Consider the following 21,238-nt stretch of genomic DNA (forward strand, 5'->3'; position numbering starts at 1 on the left):
GCATTCGGTAGCCAGCTGACTGATTAAATGGTGAATTCCACTCTCCAAGTTCATCCCCAGACTGTTGGTAGCTCTCAGAGAACACGCTCTGTGGTCTATCTCTAGCCCTGAGAACTCATTCAAGAGGTTTCGTCTTTAAAGGCTTTCTAAATTCCCCACCACTACACCGCAATTTGGAACCAAGAGGCCATGGCAGGGAGGAGGTAGCAATTGGGAGGCAAGCCGTGTTATGGGAGACATCATGCAGGAGACCCAGAGAGGGGATGTCAAGGAGGCTGCTCAGGCTGGCGCTCAGAGGGGCAGTCTGGGTTAGACTGAGAGGACCAACGGCTGGAGCTGCGCACATCAAGGAGATCTTTCACAGACCCATGCAGAAGAAAGAGTCTAAGGACAGGGCCCAAACGAGCCTGACTTAGGGCTAAGCAAGAAAAACAGCCCTGGAAGCAAAGCAGCAGTGTCCAGAGAAGCAGCAGTGATATTCTGAGACAGAAAAAGTTGTTACCAAAGGCAAGAAAGGAGGACATTTAGGCACTGAAACCTCATACATTTGGATTTTCTTCTTCCTTGTTCAAGATCAGCAGTCTGGCACCTGGTGGTTGAGGCAGGCTGGTGGGGTTAAGAGCTTGGTCTATAAACTAGCCGGGCGTGGTGGCACACGTCTGTAGTCCCAGCTACTCGGGAGGCTGAGGCACGAGAATCACTTGAATCTGGGAGGTGGAGGTTGCAGTGAGCTGAGATTGTGCCACTGCACTCCAGCCTGGATGATAGAGCGAGACTCCAGCTCAAAAAACACACAAACAAAAAGAACTTGGACTGTGTCTGAATCCTGACTTCATAATATATTAATATCAGCTGAGTGACCTTGGGCAACGGACATGACTTCCCGGGACTCCAAGCCCTCATCTGTACGTTGTTGAGGGGGCTGCTGTCAGAATGACACGCGATCCTCTTTGGAAGCCCTTTGAGCCATATTTGGTCTACGGTCTAGGAAACGAATGACATCGTGGTGCATGCACAGCGCGAGAGGGTGCACTGGTTCCAGTTCACAGGAATGTGTCCTAAGTTCAACCTTTCACCAATAGCAGTTTCAGACAAAAGTCAGAGCGCTCCACCCACCTTCTATTACATGTCCCCTTCCTCTGATGCGGCCCCAAATTAAAAACAAAAACAAAAACATAAACATACAGTGGGCAGGTTCCATTTAACATGATCCTTCCTCTAAAGCCTCCTTCTGAAAAATCGGTTTTCTCCCTGTCCCCAAGGGTGCCCCAAGTCATACCATGCCAGAGTTTGCCCTCATGACTGCAATTATCCCTCAGCTGAGAGCATTTTGCACTGTTTTCCAGCCACCCATGGTGACACTCGCCTCAACACAGCTATCTTCTACGGATATAGGTAAGTATTCTCAGGCCCCTTACTTGGGGATACCATTAATGTCTTCCCGTAGCTTTGGACCATCCCATCTCTGAAGGCAAGAGAAGTGTGTGGCTACCATTTCACAGCTTAGAAAGCACTTCCCCAACACAGCCTCCCTTTCATCCTCACGACTGCCCGGAGAGGTAGATACAGCAGGTAACAGCTACAGTGGTTTGTGTTTATCAAGCACTTACAATGTACCATGCTCTGTGTTAAGCATTTTCATATGTGATCCAATTTAAACTCATGAAAACTCTATGAAGATGATGTTTGCCACAATGATCAATCAGTGCCACTACTTTACAGAAGAGAAAAATGGAGTGGCTCGTAACTTGCCTCAGATCAAAGAGGTAGTAAGTAATGGAGCCAGGATTCAAGCCTCAGACTGACTGACTCCAGAGCCACACTCTTAACCCTCCTACAATATTGCCTCGCAAAGCAAGCATTGACTTCCCACACATTATTCTACCAATTAAATTGAAGCTCAAAGAGGTAAAATGACTTGCCTAAGCTCTCACCATCAGGAACTGGTAGAGCTAGGATCCATACTTGGATTCTCTGGCTCTGAGGCCCCGAAACCAGAAAGGCAAGATTCAATGTTTTAGGCAAAATTTCAGAAGCAGACTTGACTTGCCGATGCTGCTCAGCCCAGAGTACTGTTTCTTTTTCTTTCTTTTTCCGTTTTTTTTTGTGTGTGTGTGTGTGTGTGACGAATCTCCCTCTGTCACCCAGGCTGGAGTGCAGTGGTGGGATCTCAGCTCACTGCAACCTCTGCCTCCCTGGTTCAAGCAATTTTCCTGCCTCAGCATCCTGAGTAGGTGGGATTTCAGGCATGCACCAGCATGCCTGGCTAATTTTTGTATTTTTAGGAGAGATGGGTTTCACCATGTTGGTCAGGCTGGTCTCGAACTCCTGACCTCGTGATCCGCCTGCCTCGGCCTCCCAAAGTGCTGGGATTACAGGCATGAGCCACTGCGCCTGGCCTTTCTTTTTCTTTTTTGAGACAGAGTCTCACTCTGTCACCCAGGCTGGAGTGCAGTGGCACAATCTCTGCTCACGGCAACTTATACCTCCCAGGTTTAAGCGATTCTCCTGCCTCAGCCTCCCGAGTAGCTTGGACTACAGGTGTACAGCACCGTGCCTGGCTTTTTTTTTTTTTTTTTTTTTTTTTTTTTTTTTTTGTATTTTTAGTAGAGATGAGGTTTCACCATGTTGGCCAGACTGGTGACCTTAAGTGATCCAACCGCCTCGGCCTCCCAAAGTGCTGGGATTATAGGCATGAGCCACTGTGCCCGGCCCCAAAGTAGTGTTTCTATGCAGGAAATCACTCCTGGAATTTATCAGGAAATCTGTATGTTCTTCTGAATCTCAAAAATGATCAGTCAAGAAACTGGGAAAATGGGGAAAAGCATTATAATTCTCCTGTGAGAATTAATGCTTAACAATCAACACAGAGGCATTCCTGGCTTAAAGAAATCCACCGATGTCAAGTTGAAAGCAAGAGAAGGCAACGTTGACACACGGAGTCTAAAGTTAAGGTACTGTAATCCCAGTACTTTGGGAGGCTGAGGCGGTTGGATCATTTGAGGTCAGGAGTTCAAGACCAGCCTGGCCAACATGGCAAAACCCTGTCTCTACAAAAAACCTAGCTGGGCATGGTGGCACATGCCTGTAATCCCAGCTACTTGGGTGGCTGAGGCACAAGAATTGCTTGAACCCGGGAGGTGGAGGTTGCAGTGAGTCAAGATCACGCCACTGCACTTGAGTCTGGGAGCTGGAGGAAGACTGTCTCAAAAAAATAAATAAAGTTAAGGTACACAATTCCAGAATATGGGACAAGAGTACCTAGGAGATAAGTCGTCAAAATACTTTTTGTAGCTGTTAACACACTAAAAGTATATTGGTGGCTCTCTCTGCTAAGAGCAAATCATTCTCACAAATATTAATGTTTACGTGCAGTGTATTTTATACAAATCCTACAAATGATGTTCTAATAAATAACAAGTTTTGGAAACAAATAAGTCCTTAAATTGGCAAATTCTCTCCCTCTCTCTTTTTTTAAGAGACAGGGTCTTGCTCTGTTGCCCAGGCTGGAGTGCAGTGGTGCAATCACAGCTCACTATAGCCTCAAACTCAGGACTCAAGAGACCCTCCTGCTCTGGCTTCCCAAAGTGCTGTAATTACAGGCACGTGCCACCATACCCAGGCTAAACTGGCAATTTCAACTCGTGATTCTGTGTAGTGTTGTTAATCTTGTCAAATATTTGAACATCTTGTTATTTAAACACTACCCAATAATGTTCATTGGCATTTTTCAGTTATTGAATATTTGCTATGGCCTACAGTTCTTTGTAACTACTACTAAATGTGTATTTCTTATTTATTAAAAAATACAGAAAGTGGACGGGCACGGTGGCTCACGCCTGTAATCCCTGCACTTTGGGAGGCTGAGGTGGGTGGGTCACCTAAGGTCAGGAGTTTGAGACCAGCCTGGCCAACATGATGAAACCCTCTCTGTACTAAAAATACAAAAAATTAGCCGGGTGTGGTTGGTGGCACATGCCCGTAATCCCAGTTACTAGGGAGGCTGAGGCAAGAGAATCACTTGGACCCGGGAGGTGGAGGTTGCAGTGAGCTGAGATCACACCACTGCACTCCAGCCTGAGTGACAAGAGCAAAACTCTGTCTCCAAAAAAAAAAAAAAAGAAAAAAAAAAGAAAAATACAGAACAACATGCTTTCAGGAATTCCCCCAAATTCCAATTTTTCTTTTTTTTTTTGTTTTTTGTTTTTTTTGTTTTGTTTTGTTTTGTTTTGTTTTTGAGACGGAGTCTCGCTGTGTTGCCCAGGCTGGAGTGCAGTGGCGTGATCTCGGCTCACTGCAAGCTCCGCCTCCCGGGTTCACGCCATTCTCCCGCCTCAGCCTCCCGAGTAGCTGGGACTACAGGCGCCCGCCACCACGCCCGGCTAGTTTTTTGTATTTTTAGTAGAGACGGGGTTTCACCATGTTAGCCAGGATAGTCTCGATCTCCTGACCTCGTGATCCACCCGCCTCGGCCTCCCAAAGTGCTGGGATTACAGGCTTGAGCCACGGAGCCCGGCCACCAAATTCCAATTTTTCATTCCCAACTCCTGAAGGTTAGGTTCCCTTTTGGGAACTTGGAAATCTTAGCCCAGAGGAACTGGACGAACTTCCCAGACAATCCAGTGGAAGGCAAATGGAGAGAGGTCATCCTTGTTGGCCTCCAGGAAGGCTCTACACAGGAGCTGGTCCTGGAGTGGAGCCTCCTTCACCAACATCACCCTGGTAATGACTCAGAAAAGGTCACTCCAGAATTCCATGGGCTGAGCCTAAAGCATTGGCTTGAAGCGTGAAATCTGTGTGTCATCTCAATCATTGGTGCAAATGTTAACTTTCATCCCAGGGAGTATCTGCTCACTTCAGTGTAAAAAGCGTTTTCTATAATTCACCAGAGAAAAATGAATGCTCTCCATAAATGGAGGCCCTGTTAACCCACGGCCTTAACCCCGCCGTGTCCCATGCACAGGAAGTGGCACCGCAGTGCTGGCTGTGGAGTCAGGCAGGCAGGCAGGCCGGCCTGTGATCTGAATTCTGGTTCTGCCACCTACTGGCTTGTGTGACTTTGGGCAGGTTCCTTAACCTCTCAGACTCAATTTCTCCACTGCAAAATGCAGATAATGAGAATATCCATGCCACAGGGATGCAGTGAGAACTAAATTACATCAGTCACAATGCCTGGTACAGAGTAAACCCTCAATAAACGGGAGGCGTTATTATTTCCTAGTACAACAGACCCAACGGTGAAGTCAGGAAGTGAGAGTTTGGTGAAGGGCCTCGGATCCACCCAAAAGGCTCACTCGCACTGCTTCTTGGGCTAGGATTTTCCAGGTAGGTTAGGCCACTAGCTCAGGGCTGCCCCAGAAGTCTCTGTGCCTCCACACGGTTCCGTAGCGCGAGGCAGGCGTCTGGGCTGAAAGGCCACTACTGTTCCACGCGGGTTTCCAGGTGGGCCTGCTAGGCTGACACCCTGGTGGAAGCACTTGCCGTATGTCCTTGGGCGTTGGAGGTCCCCCGGCGCTGGCGTACAGAAGCCCTGGTGTGCCGGGTGGCTTCCGCGCCGGGGTCTCTGAGCGTGCGCGGGCCTCAACGCATGCGTGGACGTCTGGGCACCACGTGGGCGGCGCGTGGTGCTGCCGAAGGCGTGAGGCTGGCGGGTACCGTGCGCCTGTCCCCGACACGGCCCCTGCCTGCTATGGACCCGGAGGCTCAGTGCCGGCAGGACTCGGGACTCGGCGCCTCTCTTGGGGTGGCAGGCACCTCGCATGGCACACTCGGGCCACTGGGCGGGTGGCCGCGTGGGTGCGTGAGGAGACGGGCAAGGCAGCCCGGTGCACCCCTCCCCTGGGCCTCTAGCAAGGCGGCCTCAGGCGCTGGATGTGGTCCAAGTTCTGCCCTAAGCCCTTCCCGCGCATTTGGGCGCCAGTGGTGAGCCAGATGGATGCTGTGGCCTTAGGTTCGGGCAGGTGTAGGGCCGCTTGCCCCAGATGTTACCGCGGTGGGTGAGCTGGGAAGCTCTTTCCGCCCTCGGGGCACAGATAGTGGCTGGATCTTGGGGCAGCCAAGGGAGGCTTTAGGGGCCTTGGCTTGCTTGGGAAGCCCACTCACCTCCCCTTACCCTGGGGGATCGTCCTGGGTGCTCTCGGGGCCTTGCTGCCTCCCCCGGGAGCTCTGGTGTCCGGCACCGCTGTGGAAGTGGGCCGGGCATTTGTCCGGAGGCCCCTCCTGGGCAGAAGCCTCCTTAGGGGCTCTGTCTTCAGCCCCTTCTCGTGGAGGGCTCTCCTCGTCATTCTCACTCCCGAATCCTGTAAGGAGAAAAGAAGAATCTGGGTACTGTTTCCTCTTCTCCTCATCTCACTGACTTTCCACAAACTTGCCCCGTTTATGACTTCCAAATGGGGCAAGTTGGTGGAAAGTCTTTTGCAAGCGATTAAGTTGTGTATTTTTGACAGCAGGCAGAGGGTGAGGCAGGACCTTGTAGGAAACCTGTAAGACCTCAGTTTCTGATATTAGACAGTCCTGGGTTTGAATCCCAATTCCAACCATTACCTGTAGTGTAATCTTGGGCAAGCTAGATAACCGTAATGGCAGCCTCAGATGATTCTGTCAGTGTGGTTGGTACATCCACAGGCCATCAGGGATATGTTAAATTGGAAAATCAATATAAAACTTTACCTTTAAGAAAATTTTTGGCCAGACGCGGTGGCTCACACCTGTAATCCCAGCACTTTGGGAGGCCGAGGCGTGTGGGTCGCCTGAGGTCAGGAGTTCAAGACCAGCCTGACCAACATGGTGAAACCCCATCTCTACTAAAAATATAAAAATTAGCTGGGCGCGGTGATGGGCGCCTGTAGTCCCAGCTACTCGGGAGGCTGATACAGAAGAATCTCTTGAACCCAGTAGGCAGAGGTTGCAGTGAGCCAAGATCATGCCACTGCACTCCAGCCTGGGCAACAGAGTGAGACTCTGTCTGAAGAAAAAAAAGAAAAACGTTTTTTAGCAGAGTACGATGGTTTAGCCTGTAATCCCAGCACTTTGGGAGGGAGGTCAAACAAAGCAGGATGATTGGGTTCAGGACCAGCCTGGGGCCAGGCATGCTGGCTCACGCCTGTAATCCCAGCACTTTGGGAGGCCAAGGTGGGCGGATCACTTGAGGTCAGGGGTTCGAGACCAGCCTGGCCAACATGGTGAAACCCCATCTCTACTAAAAATACAAAAATTAGCTGGGCATGGTGGTGCGGCACCTGTAATCCCAGCTACTTGGGATGCTGAGGCATGAGAATCGCTTGAGCCTGGGAGGCGGAGGTTGCAGAGAGCCAAGATCGCATCACTGCACTCCAGCCTGGGTGACAGAGCAAGAGTCTGTCTCAAAAACAAAACAAACAAACAAAACGAAAAAGCCCAGCCTGGGCAACATAGCGAGATTCCATCTTTACAAAATATTAAAAAATGAGCCCAGTATGATGGCATGTGCCTGTAGTCCCGGCTGCTGGGGGTGGGTGGCAAGGTGAGAGGATCACTTCAGCCTGAGAGGTCTGAGCTGCGGAGACCTTACGATCACGCTGCTGCACTCCAGCCTGGGCAACAGAGTGAGACCCTGTCTTTTTTTTTTTTTTTTTTTTTTGAGACAGTGTCTCCCTTTGTTGCTCAGGCTGGAGTGCAGTGGTACAATCATGGCTCACTGAAGCCTCAAACTCCACATCTCAAGCAATCCTCCCAGCTCAGCCTCCCAAGTAGCTGGGACTTACAGGTGCACATCACCATGCCTGGCTAATTTTTGTATTTTTTGTAGATACGGGGTTTTGCCATGTTGCTCAGGCTGGTCTTGAATTTCTGGGCTCAAGCAATTCACCCACTTCAGCCTCCCAAAGTGCTGGGATTACAGGTGTGAACCACTCGCCTGGCCAAGACTCCATCTCTGTATAATTTTTTTTTTTTGAGACAGAGTCTTGCTCTGTCACCCAGGCTGGAGTGCAATGGTGCTGTCTTGGCTCACTGCAACCTCTGCCTACCGGGTTCAAGCAATTCTCCTGCCTCAGCTTCCTGAGTAGCTGGGACTACAGGTGCATGCTACCACACCTGGCTAATTTTTGTATTTTTTTTTTTTTTTTGGTAGAGACAGGGTTTCACCGTTTTGACCAGGTTGGTCTCAAACTCCTGACATCGTGATCCACCTGCCTCAGCCTCCCAAAGTGCTGGGATTACAGGCATGAGCCACCGTGCCTGGCTGACTCCATCTCTTTAAAATTTTCGTTTTCAACTCTCGTCACTGAGTGAAACTTTGCCACCCTACTAACACTTATGTACATCCTTAATGCCCAGTTGTTGGTGCCTAATAGTGTTTACCATTAAAATAACCAGGAGTTCTTGGAGGGTAGCTGCTTACATTTCTTGAGACAAGAAAAATCAGCATGGGTCTATAGCATCCTGTTGATTCCAGAAAGTAAGGATATTTTCAAGGATATCGGGGTAGTGGTACAAAGACAAAGGTGATAATATTTTTTTTTTTGAGGTGGAGTTTTGCTCTTGTTGCCCAGGCTGTAGTGCAATGGAGCCTCTTGCCTCACTGCAGTCTCCAGGTTCAAGTGATTCTCCTTCAGCTTCCTGAGCAGCTGGGATTATAGGCACCCATCGCCATGCCTAGCTAATTTTTGTATCTTTAGTAGAGATGGGGTTTCACCATGTTGGCCAGGTTGGTCTCGAACTCCTGACCTCAGGTGATCTGCCCGCCTTGGCCTCTCAAGGTATTGGGATTACAGGCGTGAGCCACTGCGCCTCGCCCTTAAGATACTTTAGTTGGTCAAATTTGTGATCAAAGCCCAAATCCCCTATGGGAACAAATGGCTTTTAATTTTTTCTTTTTTGTTAAATGGAGTCTAATAAGTAAACAGTACAGCAGGGAGTGGCTATTTCTTTCCAGCCTAGAAGCATCTCAGATATTAAATAATCTATCAGTGTGTTCTTGTGAGGACTTTTAATAAGAAGATGCAGATAAAGCACTTGGCACTGGGCCTGCAGCATAGGACATGATTCAAATGAATTAGTTTATTGAAGAGGGCAGGGGGTGGTAGCAGGAACAGACATTAGAGAAGCAGAGTGCAGAAAGGAGCTTTCCCAGGCATGCTGTCTGGCTGATCAGGTGGTCAATCAATTGACTGGCACATGCTAACTGAGCCCCAACGAGGTGCCAGCCACTGGAGAGATGATGTACAATGCAGGGCCCTACAATTTTTCCTCCTCTATGGACTTCTCTCCAAGTCCCACTGGCTATCTTAGCCACAAACAATTCCCCCCCATACTTTTCCCTTCAGACTATTCTCATGAATAGAACTGGGACATTCCAGGCTTGGTTTCTTTCCTGTCCCAGGCTGGGCCACTGGCTTCACCACAGAACAGCCCAAGGTCTCAATTCACAGCACAGGCACTCGGCTCATCTCCACGGCTAATCTCCACCGAAGTGGTTAGAAGCATGGGCTTTGAAATGGATGACAGAGGTTTGAATCCTGACTCAGCTTCTTCTTATCTGTGACCTTGGGCAAATAATATAACATTACAAAGCCTTAGTTTTCTTATCTGTATAAGTAGGCATAATAATCCCTACCCAAAAGGAATGTGATGATTAAATGAGATTATGTGAGTGTGTGTGTATATAGTATACACATATAGATCAGAGATAGATGGTAGGTAGCTAGCTAGGTAGATAGGTAGGTAGGTAGGTAGATAGATAGAGGCACTGAGTAACATTAGTGGCTGCCATTATTGCCTTAATATTCCAGTTACTTCAGGGTTTGCTCCTTGGAGGATTTTGAATATTAGCTTATGAATATAAATAAACAGATTAGGCCAGGCGCAATAGCCCATGCCTGTAATCCCAGAACTTTGGGAGGCCGAGGCAGGTGGGTCACTGGAGGTCAGGAGTTTGAGACCACTCTGGCCAACATGGTGAAACCCTGTCTCTACTAAAAAAATACAAAAAATTAGCAAGGCTTGGTGGCACTCATCTGTAGTCCTAGCTACTCAGGAGGCTGAGGCAAGAATTGCTTGAACCCAGGAGGCAGAAGCTGCAGTGTGCCAAGATCACGCCACTGCACTCCAGCCTGGGCAACAGAGCGAGACTCCGTCTCAAACAAACAAACAAAAAACCCCGAACAGATTAGATCAGACCAGTGGCAAAATGTTTTCTTTTCTGGGTATTAATAATGCATTATAGCATTTTCAGGGAGTTATAGCCATTTTATTTCAATTTTCCCCAAATCGTTAACAGATAAATCAATGAAGAATGTCAGAAAGATTCTGGGAAAAAATGTCTCCATGACAATAGCCAGGGTGGGCAAATGGTTACAATGCACAGGGTGTATTTGAGCCCACACTGAGATCAAGGCCACTCACAGCTCCTGGGGGTGGGTGCCATTCACTACCAGGTAAACAAGAGATTTGTATAGTTAGCGCAAGAGATTTCCAACAGGTAACAGTACATTGTTTTAAGGAAAGGGCAGCTTGTTTCCAGTTCATACAAAGATTTTTTTTTTTTTTTTTTTTTTTTTGAGACAGAGTCTCGCTTAGTCACCCAGGCTGGAGTGTAGTGGCGCGATCTCGGCTCACTGCAAGCTCCGCCTCCCGGGTTCACGCCATTCTCCTGCCTCAGCCTCCCGAGTAGCTGGGACTACAGGCGCCCGCCGCCTCGCCCGGCTAATTTTTTGCATTTTTTTTTTTTAGTAGAGACGGGGTTTCACAGTGTTAGCCAGGATGGTCTCGATCTCCTGACCTTGTGATCCGCCCGCCTCGGCCTCCCAAAGTGCTGGGATTACAGGCGTGAGCCACCGCGCCCGGCCTTTACAAAGTTGCTAAGAATGTATGAATGAGCTGAAGAGCTGACTGTGGCCTCTCTAGAGGAGAGAGTGTGCACCACATACTTGTCTACTGGGCTAGATTAGAATCTAACAAACCTGTGGTAGAGAGGAACTGTCTTCTCTCAGGGTCTGGGGCAAAGAGTGGGATTCCCTGGTGTGACAGACAGGATTCTAAAGATGCTCCCCTCAAGATTCCTGTCCCCTGGTTATTCAGTCAAGCACTAATTTAGGTGCTGCTGCAAAAGGATCTGGCAGATTTAATTCCAAGTCAGTTGATATTAGGACACAGATTATCACCCAGTCAGGTAGCCATTTAAAAGCAAGGTTTTCTCTAGCTGGTAGCAGAACAGGAAGTTATGAGGGGCATTTGAGCCATTGCTGACTTGAAGATGGAGGCAGCCACGTGCTGAGGAATGCGGAGACCTCCAGAGATCTGCCACTACCCGACATCCAGCAAGCAGCTGAATTTGGCTAACAACCTAAATGAGCTCGGAAGTGGATTCTTCTTCAAAGCATCCGGATAAGAGCCCAGCTCAGCCAACACTTAGACTTTGCCCTTGCAAGACTGAGCTGAGAACCCAGTCATGCCCATATAGTGGAACTTAGGGAACGGTGAGATAATAAATGGTTGTGGCTTTAAGTTGCTAAATGTGTAGTAATTTGTTATGCAGCAATAGGGAACAAATATATTTGTTTCATGAAAGAGCTCAGCTGGAGAGAACTTGGGAGTCCCTCCAGGAGAGGGTTCTGTCAGCTGTCTTGCGTTATACTGGTGGAAAGAACACATTTTCCCCACTCCTGATGTTTACTTTTATGTAGATAGAGATCTACTGTAACACTACTGACCTTTCCCCACCTCCTGACTTACTTAGGAAGGAATGGAGTTATTAGGAAGGATAAATCATATATCTATATACCTGTTCCTTCCTCTGTTTTTCCCCTTGAAGTGAACCTTTGCCTAAGAACTTAGGTTCTGTTCTACACCGTCAAATTCCAAGTTTTTGTTTTAGTTTTAGTTTTTTTTTTTTTTAAGACAGAGTCTTGGTCTGTCACTCAGGCTGGAGTGCAGTGGCATGATCTCGGCTCACTGCAACCTCTGCCTCCCAGGTTCAAGCGATTCTCCTGTCTCAGCCTCTCGAGTAGCTGGAATTACAGGTACCCGCCACCATGCCTGGCTAATTTTTATATTTTTAGTAGAGACAGGATTTCACCATGTTGGCCCGGCTGGTCTCAAACTCCTGACCTCAAGAGATCCACCTGCCACAGCCTCCCAAAGTGCTGGGATTACAGGCGTGAGCCACTGCGCCCGGCCATCAAATTCCAAGTTTTACAAGGGGAAGCCTGTCAAGTCACTGCCTGTGACTATGGATGGGTAAACATGGTCCAGAACTGAAGAAGAACAAAGATGTATTAGTCTGTTCTCACGTTGCTAAAGACATACCTGAGACTGGATAATTTAGAAAGGAAAGAGGTTTAATTGACTCACAGTTTAGCGTGGCTGGGGAGGTCTCAGGAAACTTACAATCATGGCGGAAGGGAAAGCAAACATGTCCTTCTTCACATGGTGGCAATAAGAAGAAGTGCTGAGCAAAGTTGGAAAAGCCCCTTATGAAACTACCAGATCTCATGAGAACTCACTCACTGTCACAAGAACAGCATGGAGGTAACCGCCCCCTATGATTCAATTACCTCCCACCGGGTTCCTCCCATGACATGTGGGGATTATGGGGACTACAATTCAAGATGAGATTTGGGTGGGGACACAGCCAAACGATATCAAAGACCATAATGAATGGTCTCCCTCATCTCTCCCACCCCTGCCAGAAACCACATATAAACATGCAGCCCTGGAAGAACTGACCTAATCTGCTCACCTTGGAGGACTTAGAAGTGAGCTGCACAGGTAGACTGACTTGAGGAAAGATGCCTGCCTGCACCTGAAAAACCCTGTAGATAAGGCTTCCTACTCATGCCTTTATAGTCAGATAGTGGTCTGCAAATTTGTTCAATACTGAGTGTTGTGGACTGAATTGTATCTCCTGCCCCCTCTCCCCAATTCATATGAGGAAGTCCTGACGCCTCAGAATGTGACTGTATTTGGAGAGGGTTTTAAAGAGGTAATTCATTGGGAGCTGAAAAGGCCACAGGGATTGTGACCAACTCAGCATTCCACTGGAGGCTATATGATCAAACAGCAAACTGTTTACCGTGAATGCAGGATGTGAGCAAACTCACACTGTGCCTGCCACCAAAAGGTTTGCTGAGGGCCATCACTCCCTGGCTGGGCTCCTTGAAGTTATCTACTGGGAAATCTAGCGCCTATTGTTCGAAGGATGCAGTCTTGCAAGCCTGCTGTGAACCAAACAGCTGACTGACAATTACCCGACAACCAGCCCCCCCTTTCTCGTTATCTCTTTTACCAATAAATTCGGAGGGCTGTGTAAAGCTCAGGGCCCTTGGCACGCCTGTAATCCCAGCACTTTGGGAGGCCGAGGCGGGCAGATCACAAGGTCAAGAGATCAAGACTATCCTGGCTAACACAGTGAAACCCTGTCTCTACTAAAAATACAAAGAATTAGCTGGGCATGGTGGCGGGCGCCTGTAGTCCCAGCTACTTGGGAGGCTGAGGCAAGAGAATGGTGTGAACCCAGGAGGCAGAGCTTGCAACGAGCTAAGATCATGTCACTGCACTCCAGTCTGGGCCAAAGTGCGAGACTCTGTCTCAAAAAAAAAAAAAAAACCAAGCCTGTAATCCCAGCACTTTGGGAGGCTGAGACGGGTGGATCACAAGGTCAGGAGATCGAGACCATCCTGGCTAATCCGGTGAAACCCCGTCTCTACTAAAAAATACAAAAAACTAGCCGGGCGAGGTGGCGGGCGCCTGTAGTCCCAGCTACTCGGGAGGCTGAGGCAGGAGAATGGCGTGAACCTGGGAGGCAGAGCTTGCAGTGAGCTGAGATCTGGCCACTGCACTCCAGCCTGGGCGACAGAGCGAGACTCCGTCTCAAAAAAAAAAAAAAAAAAAAAAAAAAAGTGCTCAGGGCCCTTGTCCACTAGAGGCAAGGTGCCCTCTGACCACTTCTTCCAAATATACTCTTTTGTCTTTGTCTTTTATTCCCGCATTCGCCCCCCTTTGTTCAGTCTCCCAAGGTCCATGCAGTTTACAGTAATTGAATTACGGTGAAGTTGTTAGGGTGGGCTCTAATTCAATACGACTGGTGCACTTAAGAGGAAATTTAGACACAGACGTATACAAAGTGAAGACCATGTAGAGACCCAAGGACAACAAGGCCATCTACAAGACAATAAGAGAGACCTCAGAAGAAACCAACCCTTCCGACACCTTGATCTTGGACTTCCAGCCTCCAGAACTATGAGAAAATAAATTTCTGTTGTTTAAGGCACCCAATCTGTGGTACCTTGTTATGGTATACCTAACTAAAGAACACACTGGCCACTCAAGGTGAAGCTTGCCTTACACCACTTGCCTCTGTTTGATAGAACCTAATATACTATTCTGACTGCTAATTGTAAATAAAATATTGAATAATTAAAGAAAAGTTACAGCCCATCTAAGGGACTCAGAAACCAGAGGAGAGAAGATCAAGCCAGTCCCTGGATGAAATGTTATTTATTTATTTTTTAAAACAGAGGCTCGCTCTGTCACCCAGGCTGGAGTGCAATGGTGCAGTCTTGGCTCACTGCAACCTCTGCCTCCCGGGTTCAAGAGATCCTGCCTCAGCCTCCTGAGTAGCTGGGATTACAGGTGCGTGCCACTACACCTGGCTAATTTTTTGTATTTTTAGTAGAGACAGGGTTTCACCGTGTTAGCCAGGATGGTCTCAATCTCCTGACCTTGTGATCTGCCCACCTTGGCTTCCCAAAATGCTGGGATTACAGGCATGAGCCACCGCGCCTGGCTGAAATGGTTTTAACTGAAGTAAAATTGATTGAGGTCTGTTTTTTAAAAAACGCTACAAGAGCTCAAACTTCCTTGTCACCAATCCTGTTCCTTCCAAATCCCTGGCCATCCAGCCAAATCAGGAGCAATGGCCATGCGTTAGTACAGGTCTATACTTCTGACTATTTCTCATGCCAGACATAGCAAACAATCAAACATACGAGTCAAAATTCCAGCCATTGCGAGGCCATGACAGCAAATTTTGCAGACTCTTCTGTAAAATGAGGGATACTCCAGGAGGTCATAGGCACTAATGGAGGGAGAGGAAGACAATGTAGCAAGAACTGGTGTTGGGCTGGGTGCCGTGACTCATGCCAGTAATCCCAGCACTTTGGGAGGCTGAGGCAGGAGGATTGCTTGAGACCAGGAGTTTGAGACCAGCCTCGGCAACATAGTGAGACCTTGTCTCTACCAAAAACGAAAAAGTTAGCGAGGCGTGGTGGCACATGCCTGTAGTCCCAGCTACTTGGGAGGCTGAGGTGGGAGAGTCACTTGGGCCTGGGAGGTTGAGGCTGCAGTGAGCTGTGATCATGCCACTGCACTCCAGCCTGGGTGACAGAGTGAGACCCTGACTCAAAAAAATAAAATAAAATAAAAAGTTGGTGTTGAAGGAGTTGATTATTCTACTCTGGTGTTTGCCAGAGGCTTCGTGTAGCATTCCTGTTTGCCATGGACACTGAGTGTTACCGGATCTGCTGGATCTCAAGCACCACACGGTAGAGCAGCATGTGATGTAATGCAGCCTGGACTTGCTGCAGAGCCTTCTCTTGCTCCAGTCCTTGCTAAAAACTAGCAGCATAGACCGGGCACCGTGGGTCATGCCTGTAATCCCAGCATTTTGGGAGGCTGAGGTGGGCAGATCATTTGAGGTCAGGAGTTGGAGACCAGCCCAGCCATTATGGTGAAACCCCATCTCTACTAAAAATACAAAGAATAGCCAGGCATTGTGGCACACGCCTGTAATCCCAGCTACTTGGGATGCTACTTGGCAGGAGAATCTCTTGAACCCGGGAGGCAGAGGTCGCAGTGAGCTGAGATCACGCCACTGCACTCCAGCCTGGGTGACAAAGCAAGACTGCCTCAAAAAAAAAAAAAAAAAAAAAAAAAAAAGGCCGGGTGCAGTGGCTCATGCCTGTAATCCCAGCACTTTGGGAGGCTGAGGCAGGCGGATCACAAGGTCAAGAGATCAAGACCATCCTGGCCAACATGGTGAAACCCCGTCTCTACCAAAAATACAAAAATTAGCTGGGCATGGTGTTGTGCACCTGTCGTGCCAGCTACTCGGGAGGCTGAGGCAGAAGAATTGCTTGAACCCAAGAGGCAGGGGTTGCAGTGAACCGAGATGGCACCACTGCACTCCAGCCTGGTGACGAGTGAGACTCCGTCTCAAAAAAAAAAAAAAGAAAGAAAAAGAAAAAAACAAACAAACTAGCAGCCTTACAGGTAACCCTATCGAAGAAACATGTTGCCTCCAAAATACAAATAGGCCTGCTAAGCACTATGCCTCTTTTAGAGGAGAGTAGGTTGTATGAGGAGATATCTGTACGTACTCTAGACCACTCAATCCCCAGAAACTTCACGGAGGTGGTGGGTTCTGCAGTCTTGTGGGGTTTGTCTCCCATCTTATAGTTTGCATATGTCTTACTAAGCAGTTAAAGTGTTACTTGTTATTTCTGGCTCATCAGATCCAATAACGTCAATATAGTGACAAGATGATCAAGATCTCTGAAGACTGTATTATGGCAGAGCAGAACTGACATAGGTTTGAAGCAACCTGAAGATATATGGTGGCTTTGAAACTGTTTCTGGGGGATGCTGCATTTGGTATGGAGGAAAAGCCAGGTTGATCGCTGCATACCACATGCCAGGGGCATAATGATTTGCTCCAAGAAAGATACTATGTCTGGGAACAGTGGCTACAATTGGAATCACCATCTGATAAAGTTTATGATAGTCCACAGTCATTCTCTGAGATCCATCTGACTTCTGCACAGGCCACACTGGTGGGTTAAATGAGTATGTGATAGGTGTCATCACCCTTGCTTCTTTTAATTTTTTGACAGCGGCATTAATCTCTGTGCTTCCCTCAGGAATGTGGTATTTCTACTGGCTTATTTTCTTTCTCTGTAGGCAAGGGAAGTTCCAGGGGCTTTCACTTAGGCCTTCCTGTCATATTGGCCTTCAGTCTATGAGTCAGAGAGCCTATGTGGGGATTCTGGCACTATGTCAGTTTTCAATCAGTTGTCTCAGCTCTAAATGTCACCCTCCAGTACCTGCTCTAAGATAACGGGCTGGACTTTTAATGCATTTCTCCTTGCAAAGAACATGATGTTATGCTTTGTTTGTCAGTAGAGGGCGCTGGTGGGACGTTGCAAGAAGAAGGGGAAGCTCTTCCTGGTTCTGGTCCTGTTGAGGTTTCATTTTTCTTGCTCTTGCTGCATGGTTTTTCAGGGGCAGATCCCAGTGGTTCTCTGCCCTAGATGCATGTCCAGAGTGAAAAGTCCTTGGGAGGCTCAAAGACCCCAGTTTGCAACACTTTACCACGTTCCCTCCCCCAGTATGGACACCACAGATCCCAGACCACATGCTGCCTTGGACAGTTTTTGCACACCCACCACTGGTCCTGACCCTCATGTGGCTTTCTCTAGCACTGAACTCTGGCAGAGCATGCTTCTCCAGTACTTGACTTCTGTAACAGTCTAGTTTTCTCCAGCACTGTGCTCTCACCAAGCGCACTTTTTCTAACAGGGAGAAAGCATGGCTTTCTTCGGCACTTGGTTCCTGTATAGTACAGCTTCCTCAGGCACTGGACTCTCGCTGAGTCTGCATGTTCTCGTGCTTGACTCCTCTAATGGCCTGACTCCCTAGAGTGCTTGATCCTTGCTCTGGCAAAGCTCTTTCCAGCAATGGGCTCCTGCAGAGTGAGTTTCCTACAGTGCTTGGTTCCAACAGTGCTTGGTGGAATAGCAGTTTCACCTGACACCCCAGAGGGCAGATTTCTAGGAGGTCTCCTTTGGTGAGGCATGTCAGTGGCTTCTCTGCCTTGCCTTTCAAATGACGTCTGGATCTCAGCCCTGGTGGGAGAACATTCTTCCTTGGATGCTGTATCTCAGCCCTGGGGATAGTAGCTGATCTTTATATCTGCCACCTCTGTATTTCTGTATTCTTTTTTTTTTTTTTTTTTTTTTTGAGACAGCACTCTGTTGCCCAGGCTGGAGTACAGTAGTGCAATCACAGCTCACTGCAGCCTCAAACTCCTGGGCTCAAGAGATCCTTCAGCCGGGTGCGGTGGCTCACGCCTGTAATCCCAGCACTTTGGGAGGCTGAGCGGGCGGATCACAAGGTCAGGAGATCCAGACCAGCCTGGCCAACATGGTGAAATCACGTCTCTACTAATAATACAAAAATTAGCCGTACGGGGTAGTCCCAACTACTCAGGGGGCTGAGGCAGGAGAATTGCTTGAACCTGGGAGGCAGAGGTTGCAGTGAGCTGAGATCACACCACTGCACTCCAGCCTGGGCAACAGCGAGACTCTGTCTCAAAAAAAAAGATTCTTCCGCCTTAGCCTCTTGAGTAGCTGGGACCACAGGTGTGCACCACCATGCCTGGCTAATTTTAAAATTTATCTTTATTTTTTGTAGAGATGGGGTCTCACTATATTGCCCAGGCCCTCTGTATTCTTTAGAATTGTCTTTAGTTCTCATTAACCAATTCCCTATCATTCCAATCCCCTATCAATAATTCCTTATGTTAAACTCCCATTGTGGCTTCTGCTTTTTGACTGAACCTTAACTGATACAATAAGTGGCACTGGGAGTGATCCCAGGAGACAGACCTGCAGAGATGGGATTTGGGGGTTTATTTAACCACACCCTGGGCTTGAGCTCCATGCTGAGTTCCTTGCTGTGGGAAGTGGGATGCCAGCAACCCACGGCCTGCAGTAACATCCCAGCTAGTGACGCTGTCACATGATGGTGGTGAAGTGCCGACTGAAGCACAGGCCTTGGGAACCCAAATGGCTGCTATTCTTGACTACCGTGACAGCAGTAATGACCAAGGAGCAAGGACTGTGGCGTGCAATGGATTCTTTTCAGTGCAGTTGAGTTATTACAAAGAGAAAATGGCAAGCTCAGGTCTATTCACTCTCAGCTCAAGTCACAGTCTGAGAATCAGAATGCTTCCATGACAAGCCTAAAACAATCTCTGACTTGTGTAGACCCAGGGCTGATATTGCTGAAAGTCAAACACATAATTTGTGTGGTTTGCTGAAAAGTAGAGTTGAATTTGCAGTCTCATCAAATTTGTCATGCAAAAACCAAGGCACTAATTGGGAAACAATAGGATCCAGAAATTTGGAATGGTGAATCTGGTTGGACCCAGATGAAGCCAACAATATTGAACTCTATGTCATTCAGAGTCTCCCTTGTGAGTGGAAGTAGCCTGATGTCCACAGTCTGAAGAGACTCACCTTCCTCTGTCTGAAAACCCTGTGATAACCTCACCTGGGCAAATGCCTTGAAAGTGGATGCTCATACCCTCAAAATCCACCACAACCAATCTGTTGCTAGTAGGTCTTTAATAGGGTCAAATATCACCACGGGCCAGGCACAGTGGCTCACACCTATAATCCCAGCACTGTGGGAGACCAAAACAGGGGATGACCTGAGGTCAGGAGTTCAAGACCAGCCTGTCCAACATGGTGAAACCCTGTCGCTACTAAAAATACAAAAATTAGCCAGGCATGGTGGTGCACACCTGTAATCCCAGCTACTCGGGAGGCTAAGGCAAGAGAATCACTTGAACCTGGGAGGCAGAGGTTGCCATGAGCTGAGATTGTGCCACTGCACACCAGCCTGGGCGACACAGCGAGACTCTGTCTCAAAAAAAAAAAAAAAAAAAAACACCATGTTTCAAGGGGACAGATACACACTGAGACCCAGGAGGAAATGACCCAGCTTACACACTAAAATAATTGCAGGACATTGTTAATATGTTAGCAGAAAATTAGGATGTATGGGAAGATGGGTGCTAAGGATGTTAGACCAGTGAGGGGAGAATGTGATACTAGATAAGGCCAAATTCATCGATATGGGTGCATGTGCTAGAGACTCCAGATGTAATGTGTTAGCTTGTGTACCTGAATTTGGCTGTAGGAGGCTACTTGGTTGATTGACTGGAATTTGGACTTTATTGTGGCCTACCACCATTAAGTGGTTAGTGAAATGACATGCCGGATCTTTCCTGGCAGTCACAAGGAGAGAGAATCCAAAGGCTTAGCGTGATAGACTGCATTTATCATGTGCACTCTATCAACTCTATTTTATGAGAGGACCCAGAAAGCACTCCTTTTGCTAGGGCATTGAAAGGAGCAGTTCTATCTTTGAGAAGTTCTCTGGTTGCTGTCCTTTGTAAGCCAAGTAAGGCTGTAGGAAATGCACCATTGAGGTGGGCCCTCTGATCTCTGGATACGAAGGGACCTTGACGAGGTAGACACATCAACTGTAAAGGGCAGCACAGACCACCAGGCAATCTAATTGCTTGGCTTGCAGAGGTCTTGGCAGTGGCTAATGGATTATAGTGTCCCTAGGAACAAAGTAGATGGGCAGTGTACTCCAATATTGCTTGGTCTATTTCCTTGTTGATCATCTAACTGTTCTATCCATTATTGAAAGCAGGGTATTGGGGCCGGGTGTGGTGACTTACACCTGTAATCCCAGCACTTTGGGAGGCCAAGGCCAGCGAATCACCTGAGGTCAGGAGTTCAAGACCAGCCTGGTCAACATGGTGAAACTGTGTCTCTACTAAAAATACAAAAAAAATCAGCTGGGTGTGGTGGCATATGCCTGCAATCCCAGCTACTCAGGAGGCTGAGGCAGGAGAATCACTTGAATCCATTGCAAAAAAAAAAAAGAAAGAAAAAGTAGAGTATTAAAATCTCTGGTTAATATTGTTGAATTGCTTATTTCTCCCTTCAGTTCTATCAGTTTTTGCTTCATGTATTTTGGGGCTCTGTTGTTAGATGCACATATGTTTTCAGTTATTATGTCTTCCTGATGGATTGACCCCTTTATCATTATAAAATGTCTTTTGTATCTAGTAACAATTTTTGTCTTAAATTCTGGTTTGTCTGATATATATATTAACATAGCCACTCCACATCCCCTTTTTTTTTGTTTTGTTTTTTTTTTTTTGAGACTGAGTTTAGCTCTATTGCCCAGGCTGGAGTGCAGTAGCACGATCTCAGCTCACTGCAACCCCTGCCTCCCAGGTTCAAGCAATTCTTGTGCCTCAGCCTCTCAAGTAGCTGGGATTACAGGCTCCCGCCACCCGCCTGGCTAAGTTTTATATTTTTAGTAGAGATGAGATTTCACCATGTTGGCCAGGCTGGTCTCAAACTCCTGACCTCGGGTGATCAGCCTGCCTCAGCCTCCC

The 21,238-nt window shown here is 47.8% G+C and overlaps 1 protein-coding gene across 2 annotated transcripts in view; it reads right to left on the bottom strand.

Annotated features, from left to right (window-relative positions):
* Window positions 1-5,138: 5,138 nt before the first annotated feature.
* Window positions 5,139-21,238, bottom strand: part of BCL7C (BAF chromatin remodeling complex subunit BCL7C) — a 61,544-nt gene continuing 45,444 nt past the window's right edge. For both annotated transcript variants that reach the window (XM_005591686.5, XM_045381749.3), the window contains exon 6: window positions 5,139-6,299. In XM_005591686.5, coding sequence (XP_005591743.2) covers window positions 6,099-6,299 — 201 coding nt within the window. In that variant the 3' untranslated portion in view covers window positions 5,139-6,098. The remainder of the gene's footprint in view (window positions 6,300-21,238) is intronic.

This window comes from Macaca fascicularis, chromosome 20 (assembly GCF_037993035.2).
Source record: "Macaca fascicularis isolate 582-1 chromosome 20, T2T-MFA8v1.1".
In the NCBI taxonomy this organism is placed as follows: Eukaryota; Metazoa; Chordata; class Mammalia; order Primates; family Cercopithecidae; genus Macaca; species Macaca fascicularis.